The sequence below is a fragment of the Phoenix dactylifera genome, unplaced genomic scaffold (genome assembly GCF_009389715.1).
Source record: "Phoenix dactylifera cultivar Barhee BC4 unplaced genomic scaffold, palm_55x_up_171113_PBpolish2nd_filt_p 000090F, whole genome shotgun sequence".
Lineage (NCBI taxonomy): Eukaryota > Viridiplantae > Streptophyta > Magnoliopsida > Arecales > Arecaceae > Phoenix > Phoenix dactylifera.
In genome coordinates, this window is record NW_024067679.1 from 1,525,936 (window position 1) to 1,537,502 (window position 11,567).

General features: G+C 36.8%; 1 protein-coding gene across 1 annotated transcript; it reads left to right on the forward strand.

Moving 5' to 3' along the window:
• Positions 1–1,171: 1,171 nt before the first annotated feature.
• On the forward strand, positions 1,172–9,533 carry LOC103720060. The gene is made up of 14 exons (XM_039116416.1): positions 1,172–1,209; positions 1,260–1,356; positions 1,453–1,566; positions 2,870–2,974; positions 5,909–5,992; positions 6,533–6,648; positions 6,754–6,855; positions 6,937–7,050; positions 7,210–7,266; positions 8,371–8,437; positions 8,526–8,579; positions 8,876–8,950; positions 9,030–9,065; positions 9,264–9,533. Exons 1-14 carry the CDS (start codon positions 1,172–1,174, stop codon positions 9,381–9,383), a joined length of 1,179 nt encoding a protein of 392 aa, XP_038972344.1. The 3' UTR covers positions 9,384–9,533.
• Positions 9,534–11,567: the final 2,034 nt, after the last annotated feature.

Here is an 11,567-nt window from a genome sequence, read left to right on the forward strand (position 1 = left end):
ATGGTGATGCTAAGATCTGCGGGGGTCTTTCACTCTACAAGTTGGTTCAACTTTTGACACATACAAGATTAGGCCCTTGGCTCTCCATGCCTATTCAAGGTAGGACTGGCTATCCCGTAGGGCTTAGGATGTTTGAGATAGAGTGGATATTGATGAGCTTGCGAATTACAAAGTTGTGATCGACGGTTCATCATTAAGGAGTTGCAAGAAAGCAATTATGTCCTTCAGTTCAGTGAATCAAGCTGCTTAGTGCTTCCTTTGGAAAAACCTTTTTTTTTCCTTCTATTTTTCTTCTTGATTTGCAATGGAAGAGTTTTTCTTTTTCTATACTATACAATCATAAGAACTGGCCCATGATCCATAATTATGGTTCTCCGTAACAACTTAATGGGCTTCTTTAAATGGACTATTGGCCGGGCTCGGCCCTTCTATTTTTAGGCCCAACTGCCTCCGGGCCCACAGCGTGGCAGTTATTCCCCTCCTCCCCCTTCTCTCTCGAGCCGCGATCCGGAACTCTCGTTCCCTTCTCTCTCTCTCTCTCTCTCTCTCTCTCTCTCTCTCTCTCCATTCTCCTCCGATCATCGACAGTGCCAGCCCTGGAGACTTCGTATAAACTTTGCCGCCTCGGATCACCATCGTTGCCGCTAGCTACAAGCATCTTCCCTTGCCACGGCGTCTATTCTCCTCTGACCGCCGCCGGCGCCAACCCAGCGACAAACTTCGCCGCCGTGCCTCCCCGTCATCTCCGTCCGATAGCATCCTCCCTCGTTGTCATTGCCTCTTCATCTCACTGTTTAAGGTCTCCATCTCTCTCTCTCTCTCTCTCTCTCGCCATCCGCAATGATGAATGCACACACCGCCGTAACGTTGCATGCTCATCTCTTAGGCCTGAAATGATGATGGTAATGATGTTCATGCATGTTTCTATTATCATCTGGATGAATGCTACGTTGTATCATTCAAACCTCTTCTTAACCATGTTTGTTGGTCGATGTCTTAAAGCTCTGCATTTATTGTGTTAATTTGACAGTTATGAAGCTTTTGAACAATGTGGAGCAGCTTCTGGTTGCAAGCATTCTTGTGTCTTTGTGATTTCGAAGTTGCAAATAAACATGGCAAAACTTGGAAACATCAGCCGCAGGTGTGCACTTGTTACTCTTTTACAGATTTGATGCTTATCTATGCAGAAGGCTTGTGTTTTTATTCATTGTATCTTGACGAGATCCATCTTCTTTTGTGGCTTGAAGTGGATGTTTCAGATCAAATGAGAGTATGAGGCTTATTATAACAACAGTTGTCGGAATTGTGATTGGGTACTGGATTGGCACTTCCTTTCCTCCAGTTATCAAACACAAGGTACCATGACTTCTTATCTCTTTCCTACCATTCTTTGGTAATTTACTTCACTAGTGATTGCTTCCTGGCTATATAACATTTGTCTGAATTTGGCAGCATTTTTTCACTTCCGGCACCATATCATATGGTGGAGATCGGAACTCGTGGAATTCAGCAAATAATCAAAATAAAGATAATTCTAGTTCAAATTCGACCGCTGATATTTATAAGGTGCTATTCATCTGTTGCTCTTGAAATCAATTGCATACTTAATCTTCTTGTTCATTAAACTCTATTAGTTTGTGAATAGCTTATTTGTCAAGCATTCTGTTATAATATAATTTAAATGGCATTTTAGTGCCTTTACATTTCCTTTAAAATGAACTTGGATTTTCAATCAAGTTACTGAGTGGAACAAAGGTGATCCCTATCCACCTGTAGGTTATGTAGGAAGCAAAGCAACTCCTTCAAAGGGCTAATGCAGGACACATTGGAATCAGTCATAGTTATTGGCAATCCTATTGCTTGGAAGCATATATCTCTATATAGATTCATACATACATACATACAGAGGTACATACTAGGTGCATGCACACAGACATGTACCCTTTTCTTGTATTCATGTCCTATAATAAATTAATGTTTAAACCTTTTGTTAAATGTAGCTTTTCCATTTCCATTGTTGCCCTGTTTTTGGAAATACTTACTTGATCTCCTAATGACAAGACTCTCCATACTTTGCAGAAAGGTTATTTTAGGGGGTACTTGGGGAAAGGCGTATACGATATGTTACCTTGAGTTCATCTTTTATTTGATATAACATGATTTTGTTTTTTATCACATCCAAAGTTCACAACATCTTCAAATTCTTTAGGAAAACCAGAAAAGAGTAAGGGCAAGGTTGTTTGAAATGATCAATCGTGGGTTCATAACAAGAAAGTGGAACATACACCTGCGAGGTCAAAGAGGCATTGCTCTTATTCTACCAAAAGGAAAAAAAGAAAAGAGATGTTGCTCGATATGCAGTGTATGGGTGGCATGGTGCAGAGACTTATATTTCTAACCTCTACCTTACTGAAAACCTACCCGTGTTCTATATATTATGGATATGATATGATATGATTGCCAGTTTTTGGCACTTGACATATGCATTTATGTGGATATTCTTGGTAATCTATTCCTAATGGTATAATTGAACATTTTGTTTTTAATTGACAAGAGAGACTATAATGCCATCTCAATGGCATTTGACTGTGTATTAATTGCAAACCATGCCTATTTGTAGCCCAGTCTCTTTATGCCTGTTTGTAGCCCAGTTATTTTATAAGCAATTTTTGGCAAAACTTGCATGTAGCTTTGGAGATACTTAATCTGCTGTAACTGCACTTTATTGCTTGTTTATCCTCTTCATGTGTCAACCATACTTAATACTTTCAACCTATGTTTCATTGCCAACAGCCAACCTTCTGTTGTAGGATTTCTGTTATTTGCCTCTGGTACTATTATTGAGTCATTCTCTGTGATGTTCTTACAGATTTATGTTCCTACAAATCCTCGAGGCGCAGAAAGCCTACCGAAAGGTATCGTTGCATCAGAATCAGATTTTTATCTGCGCAGATTGTGGGGCAACCCAGATGAGGTTTGCAGCTGCTACAAACTGCCTCTCATATACTGATATGACTTGATGTATCAACCATGTGTTGCTCCTCTTACAAGCATGAAAATCTTTATTTATATCCAGATTGAAAGTCTTATAATATGACAAAATACTCAAATTTTCTTTCTTTAGAACAATAGTTTTTGTTTAATCCTCTTGTCATGCCACTGACCCTTCCATGATTAAAATCCTTTTATACTTTTATTTTGTTATGTAAACTTCAAAGCAAGGTTTGTTGTCTCGATACCGGACCCCGTAATGGTGCCACACTCACATAGTGCTGGTACGGTAGGGTACGGAATTTTTTTAGTATATCGAGTGTCGGTACGTCGTCCGTACCATGTACCAGTACCGTACGTCCCATACTGTCCGATTTGGGCCAGTACGGCTTACCATGCTTTAAAGCCTTTGTTTCGCTGCCCATTCATAGAATATACAAAAGAATATTATTAAGTTGGATTATCACTAGATGTTAAGAGCTTTTAGTCTTCATATAACATGGTATAATAGTGTCCAAGGTTTGAAATCTTGATTTCTATTTCTCTTTCGATGTAGCCTAGTAAGCTTGGTTTCGTCATAAGGGAGGATGTGGGTGTTTATGTCATAAGGTTTCATCTAGCAAATGCCTAGTGAGTGGAGTGGGATTAACCACCTTCGATATGGGATGTTGTCAATAACCTAGCTGCTTTATGCCACTTGCCAATGAAAATTTGGAATTTGTGGTCATCAAAGATCTATCTTTGGTTTTTTATATTTGAATTTAATTGGGACGATACGATTGGATATGAGCCGGCCTTAGGATGGGCCAAGAGAGGCCTAAGTTGCGGATGATTTTGCTGGACATTCTCTGTTTGGGCTGAAGCTCTTGTCCGCCTTTTTTTCTCCCCTCTTTTTGTTCTTTTTTCTTCTCGTTTATCTTCTTTTCGGTTTTCTTTTGTTTCTCCTCTTCTAGGTAGCTTTTCTTTTCTCATCTTTGTAACATTGATTGAAAAAAAATACTCTTACAACCAAGGTTCGCCGCCTTGGTATGGACCCCATAACAATGCCACCTTGTTACTATGTTGATATGCCCAATATGGGAGCCAGTTCGACGTATCGAGTATTTGTATGCCTCTTGTACTACATATTGGTACCGAACTGATACGGTATAATAGCTCCATACTGCCTGGTTCGGTATGGTATGGTGTACCTTGCTTATAGCAATGTTAATAAGTAATAATTGCTAGTAAATTACAGTCCAAATCAAGTTTAATGCAATGTATAGTAAAGTTATAGTATGAGACTTTATGATTAATATGAAATTAATTGAAATAATATTTTTTCTGGCTTATTTGTTTTAGCACATATGCCAATAGACTAGTTATATGAATCTCTTGAATTATTTCTCTCTTTGTGTCCAATTGAATTAGTACTATATACTATGAGAATCCAAGAAAAATTGCTGCTCATGGTCGGATTGCCCCTTAGCAGTGTGATCAAAAAGGTAAAAAATGGAAAAAGGGTTCCATAGGAGGGCTCAATTTGTTTGGTTTTATTTCACCTTCCTATCAGTAGTTCTCTATTAGATGCATCTCTTTTTATTCACTATCCTACAAAGAAACAATACAGGTGCATAGACCAAATCTGGAAGTTTATTATTAATGACAAAAATGGAAAATAAACCCATGATAACATATTTACTCTCAGATATATCGTCTCCACCATATACAGTGCAAGAGCTTGATTAAAGCTGCTTCTCAATTGCATTCTCATGTCCTTAGTGAAATTTGGAATTTTCAAATAGAAAAGGAATGCAGGGAAAGAAGGCACCTCATTTGTTTGGTTGTATTTAGTTTCATCCATTGCTTTCTTGCAACATGCTTCTATATCCACCCCCTGATCCCAGATCATGCGCATGCATGCATAAACACACAAACAGAGAGAGATGGACCCTATCAAATGGATCCCACTTGCTATGCTATTTTAGAAAGAAACGAGATTGTATATCAACCAAAAATGGGGGTGTATTGCATAATTTTTAAGACATGGTATGTTGCATGTACTTGCTTTCTTATAATAACGATATCATTCTTGAACCAGCCTGTTCTTGCTCATGGCATGGTAATCTTCCTGCATCTGGAACTCACTATTTTCTCCATCTTTCGCTGTGTTTTATATGTGATTTGTTGTGCATTAGGTTTCTATACAACTTCTGCATGTGAGACAAGCATATGTTGTTGAGGTTAGGTTCTCATTGGTAATTTGGGCTTGAGCATCTTCTTTTGATTTCAAGGGGATCAAAGCTAAGAAGTTAATTTTGCAGTGGAGCTGCTATAGTAAACAAGATTAGTGACGAAGGATGTCTTGATGTAATGAGTTTGAAGTTGAATGCCTTTACTCCAAAAAAGAGGAAAAAAGAAAAAAAGTGTTTGAAGTAGATTGCCTGATATCTAGGAAACTCAAAATGCTCTTTCTAGTGTAGATTACCTGATAATTAATTATTTTCAAACTGATATAGTTAGCAAGAACATACTCGCATCCTTATCGATATTGACATCATGCTATTTCTGGAATAAATTTGGACATTTTGCTTGTCATAAGTGACCCCATAGTTCCTCCCTTTTGGTGGCATAGGGAGATGGTCCCCTCACACTTAATCTGGCAATTTCATTAGCATTTGTTTGGTCTGTATCCATGCTTATAAATACTTATTTTGGTCCCTTACTGGGCAGATTTGTTCTTTCATCATTATTAGAAGTGTCTACTTTCTTCTTAGGAGTACCACTATCAATTTGTTGACTTTTCCTTTTTCTTTTTCCCCTTTTTTTTTACTTTTTTGTATTTGGCTATTGATTTATTATTTACTAATATATAATGCTTAACCTGTATACTAACTTTATCTCTTCTAAAAATCATTTTTGTTAATGAAATATGCAGGACCTTGTTATCCGACAGAAGTATCTTGTAACATTCACAGTCGGATATGAGCAGAAAGATAATATTGATGCAGCCATCAAAAAAGTAAGTGAACACCAATTAAATGAAGTTTACATAGAGGAGTACCTACCTATGAACTTAAAGTAGATGATCTGATTTTTTTTTGTGTGTGTAAATTATATAGTTTTAGCTTATTTGATACTTGTACAATGTGAAAGCTTCAATATAAGTTCATCATTTGATGACTCCCAATTTGTACATTCAGTGATGCTTATTGGTGAAGAGGGATGGAATTATGACAGGGCCAAAACAAACATCAGCACATATTAATGTATCTAGAAGACTATAGTTTAAATTAGGCCCTATCATTTCGTGACTTGGAATTAATGACAATAAGTTTCTGCTCTTATCATCTTGCATCAAGATGCAAGAATGGGTTAGTCCTTAGGAGAGGAATTCTCCAAACCTGATGCTAGACTGTGTCATTTGTTTTCTAAATTAAGTGAATGCTGCTTTTCAATCAGGCCTGGACTGACCTGCAAACTCGGTCGGTTTTTCAAAATCAAGATTATAGCATACATTTTTAATTTTCACCTGTCCTTGTCCTATTAATCTTGCATGCAGTTCTCGGAAAATTTCACTATCTTATTGTTCCATTACGATGGCCGGACTAGTGAATGGGATGAATTTGAATGGTCAAAGCGGGCTATACATGTGAGTGCAAGGAAGCAAGCCAAATGGTGAGAAACTAGTATTTGAATCAGATGGTAATTAATTCTTTATTTATTGTGTCTTAGCATCATCGAGAATTCGTTGTTACGGAATCTAACTCAATCTTATTTAAGGTGGTATGCTAAACGGTTTTTGCACCCCGACATTGTGGCCCCATATGAATATATATTCATCTGGGATGAAGACCTAGGACTTGAGCATTTTGATGCGGAAGAGTAAGTTATGGTTGGTTATGCATGCATGTGAGTTCTTTGTAATGCATCTGCATGCTTGAATTAAGATATCTTGATTTCTAGGTATATTAAACTGGTAAAGAAACATGGGCTGGAAATCTCGCAGCCTGGTTTGGAGCCAGACAGAGGATTGACATGGAAAATGACCAAAAAGAGAGATGATCATGAAGTCCACAAGTGAGCTTCGCAGCACTTCATGTCTACATGAGTTTGCTTACCTTATACCTTTCCTTAGTGCCGCCAATTGACTTTCTGTATAGGCTGCTACTTGTGTTTTAACAAATCAATCTTTTCATTTTTTATTATTACTTTACATATGTCTTGTTACACTTGCAGGGAAACTGAGGAGCAACCAGGCTGGTGCACTGACCCCCATTTGCCACCTTGTGCTGCGTATGAAATCTAAATTTTGTTTCTCCTACATTTATCGAATCCAAGAATCTAATTACTGGTGCGTACCAGTCCATACCAGCCATACCGGATCATACCGGTGAGCCCTGCGTACTCGTACTGTACCAACACTTGTGCAACAACACTTTTTTTTTTGCGCCAGCACATGGAGGCATATTTGTGTTGGTATGGTACCGTACATTATTGATCTGTACGATAATCGTAAGGTACTGGTAATTTAAACCTTGGTTGAGTGATCTTCGTTTCTTGTGAATTCGAACCAGATCCATATAATCCAACTCTATGGCATATGTTTGTGAATCTGATAATAGATACATGTACAGACTAGGCTATATATATTCATTTTGAGGACAAATCTGGTTGGGACAAATGAAGTAATGGAGAATATGAAATGGATATATTGAAAATGTAGACATCTAAATGTCTATAGACTGAAAATCATACATTTTGGAAGTTCCTTCTGAATTAAATTGTCCCAAAATGATAGTATCAATAGAGCTAGTGTGCAAAGTTAGACTGCAAGATATACAGATTAAGAATTTGAGCAACATTCAACAATTTTGATTCTTCTGATTCGAAAATCAAATTAAAACATTATATTTTATTATTTGCAACTATAGCTTTTTGGAAAACTTGATGTATAGGAAATTGACCTCTAAAAAATATGATTTTAGATGTTGTGTATCACCTTATAGGATTCAGATTTTCGTTTTCCCCATATTGACCTTATCCTAATGTGATCTGTCTGCAAGTTCAGCAGAATGTTACCAATTCTATCTCATGTATGTATTAATATGTTCTATCTTAGAGAGTAATATATTTTTGTTAATTTTTAGTTTCAAATTCGGAGGTGGATATGGAAATAGATGCACTATCCAACACAGATGGATTTCAGCATTCATAATTATTTTTATCCCATTTGTTATGTATCTGACTTGGTTAAGTGTATGATGGAAACATATAATTCTTGCAAAATCCAGCATATATCCTTATTGATCTAAAGAAAATAGGAACATTGCAATCATCCTATTTGTGTCCTAGATTTCAAAAAGCATCTTTTAGTCTTTTATCTAATCTCTTGTACAGATTTGTTGAAATAATGGCAACTGTGTTCTCTCGGGATGCATGGCGCTGTGTATGGCATATGATTCAGGTGGAGTTGATCATCTTCACCACTCACAAGTCAATTGCTATATTGCTTTGTTTGATCATTACTTAAATTCCACACTTTGCTGCTGCAGAATGACTTAATTCATGGCTGGGGTCTTGATTTTGCGCTTAGAAAATGTGTGGAGGTATTTTGTACGCTCGTTTTATGAAAATGCATTACTTATTTACCTGCATGCCAAGCGGAGATCAGATGTATGAATTAGATAATTTTTAGAGGATAATTACTATATTTACGTTTTTTTTTATGAGGTGCATCTTCTACTACTTTTTCTTTTCCTGATGAAGATTGAGTTGAACCTTTGTTCTCTCTATCTTGCATGCATTCTTCATTTGTTGTACTTTGTGTTTATATTCTCTTGGCTTTCAAGTTTTTCCTCTGTTGGCTAAAATGTTTCTATTCCCTAATTATTTCTCAACTTAGCCGGCTCATGAGAAAATTGGAGTTGTAGATGCTCAGTGGATTGCTCATGAAGTGATTCCTTCGCTCGGGAACCAGGTAGGTAAAACACATCATCTGTTGCTGGTGACTGAACCTTCTAGGTGGCTTATATCATCTTGTTCATTGTTTTCCGCAGGGGCAAGCAGAGAAGTACAAAGCGCCATGGGAAGGGGTATGTTCCTTCTTGTTCTTAGAGTTTTGCTTTTGTTATATATGCACCACTGTGGCCCTTGATGGCTAGGAGACACCTCCCTTCCCCTTATAGCCACATGAACTTCAGTAGAAATATATGTGCCAAGGTCGCAGCGACCTTGAATTGGGGGGCTAACCAATCTGCTGTTGTTAATGTTGTCTGTTGCAAATCTCACAGGTGAGAGAGCGGTGTAAGAAGGAATGGAGAATGTTTCAAAAGCGATTGGCAGATGCTGATTATGCATATTACATGGAAAAGGGAATCCTTCCCCCCAACACATCAATTCCTTATTTTTGATTATTAGTGCAAAAGCCTAGACACACATTTTTGAAGTTAATTTGGCTTTGACCTCCGAGGAGCAAATCAGGTAGTATGAGATGCAGTGTATGTAGCTACGGATAGATGTATTATTTTGTAGTTGTTCTTATTATTATCATTCTTTCTCAATTTTTTGCTCCAAGCATGATTTTGTTTCCCCTCTGAAGTTAAAACATTTTCTCTCTGTTTTCCTATACCAATAATGCGCATATTATTGGTGATTTTTTTTCGTTAAATTCGTGAGATGGACGCCGATGGTGGTGAGGAAGATATTTGGAACTGAAAATTGTATTAAAGATTGTTTTCTTAGTTGCATGAACTGAAAACCAAAATGATTAGCCTCCCAATCCACTAGGTAGCCCTTAAGTTTCATGATATATCTTTTATCAATTCTTTTCATTCTCCATTGGTTGAATAGCCATAAAGTGGAAAAATATGCACCTTTATGGTCTCGCACTGTTCCTTTATCATCCATATGATTCTAGTTCTTTGCTCAGTTTCTCAATATGCAACACATTTAAGAACTTTCTTTGCAAGACTTCCCCAGACAACCTTATACTATTAATTGTCCTCCATCTCATCTTTGATCAATGTGATTCTACATTTCCTAACATGCTCATATCTTGTGTTATCCTTCATTGTGTACTCACAGACTTTATTTAAAGTCTCGAGTGATGTGAATATGACATCATATTATTTTATCATGCATAATATGTGCAATTTGAACAAGGCGTTGTTTGCATTTTTTTTTTATTATTACTTGCAAATCTTCATGAATGTTTCGGTAGAGTAGTTTGACTGAGAAGCTCTCGCTAATACTTCCTCTTCGCAAATGTGGTACCAATCAACCTTTTCTTTCATTTTGAAAAGAAAAAGCCCCTCAAAATCTTGACTACCTATTTTTTGTGATCTTTTTTTTTGCTTTTGCCATCCGTAGGAGATTCTCCCTTGAGATCTCTCCCACAAGTGGATGAAACAGAATCCACATGGGCTTTTCTTATTGCCACCTTTACACTTGGAATAAGCAAACTACCTCTCAACTCTTCTTGATATGTTCATGTTCTATTGTTATTTGGAACACTTTTTTGACTCTTGTTGAACTCTTGACGCTTCCTAATACTCTTTTTGACCTTTGGACCTTTTGGTGGTTTCTTTATTTTTGGTTGGGAATGAGTGGAGGGTTGTGATGTTATGGTCATCATTCTCAAAGAAACTCAAGAATCCTTTCCAAGGAACAGAAATTTGGCCAATAGATTTCTGCTGATGGATTGGACAAGGATGATCTCTACTAAAAGACAGGCTGCTCTATCTTGAGTGTTTTCCTATTTAAATCTTGTGATTTGTGTAGTTTGCTTTTTCTTGCTACTCCTATAAATATTCCTGCTGCCACTATGTAGTTTGCTTTATCTTGTTGCTCCCATGAATATTGCTGTTTAATTCAAGAGGAAAAACATAGGTTGGGAATTTCCACCCGGAACATAAGCAGTTAGTGATCACAGATCATCTTTTTTGGAAAACAGAGAGCGAAGGTCATAAAATTGGCTTTCAGGCATCAAATGGTTTAACAACTCCTTACAAGGTTAGAATAAACTTGATCTTAACCAACGAATGGATGAATGGGAGATAGTGGTTCATCAAATGGTCTATCTGGATCGGCTGTTTTAGTAATTAAGATATTATTGTTTTCTCCAATTTAGTTGGCTCTATTGATGAAAATTGGGTGATCATAAATTTAAGTATAAAATAGAGAAAGAATAATCAATTCTAACAAAGTAAATAACAGGAGTATCGACGTTAAACTATAGAAAATCTGGTGGTGGGTGGGCTTCCCATATGATTTCCTCTAAACTAAAACCATATTAGCACTTGTAAACAAAGATGCTTAAACTTTTGGGCAGTGATAGTAAATATGGAGACCTAAATAGATACTCACATCAAGTATGAAAAAGAAATATTACAGATATTTTGTGAAGTATCAAAATAGATAGATTTTTAGGGGAAAATAAGCTGAGTAAAAAGTTATGCTTTGATTAGATTAACTGGTATTATTGTTGGCCCAGCTAAAACAAAGTCAAATCTAATTAATACGACCTCATTATTGTAAGGAAACAAAGAAAAGTATGAAGAGTAAATGAAAAGAGCATTTATCAAATTTATTAGAAG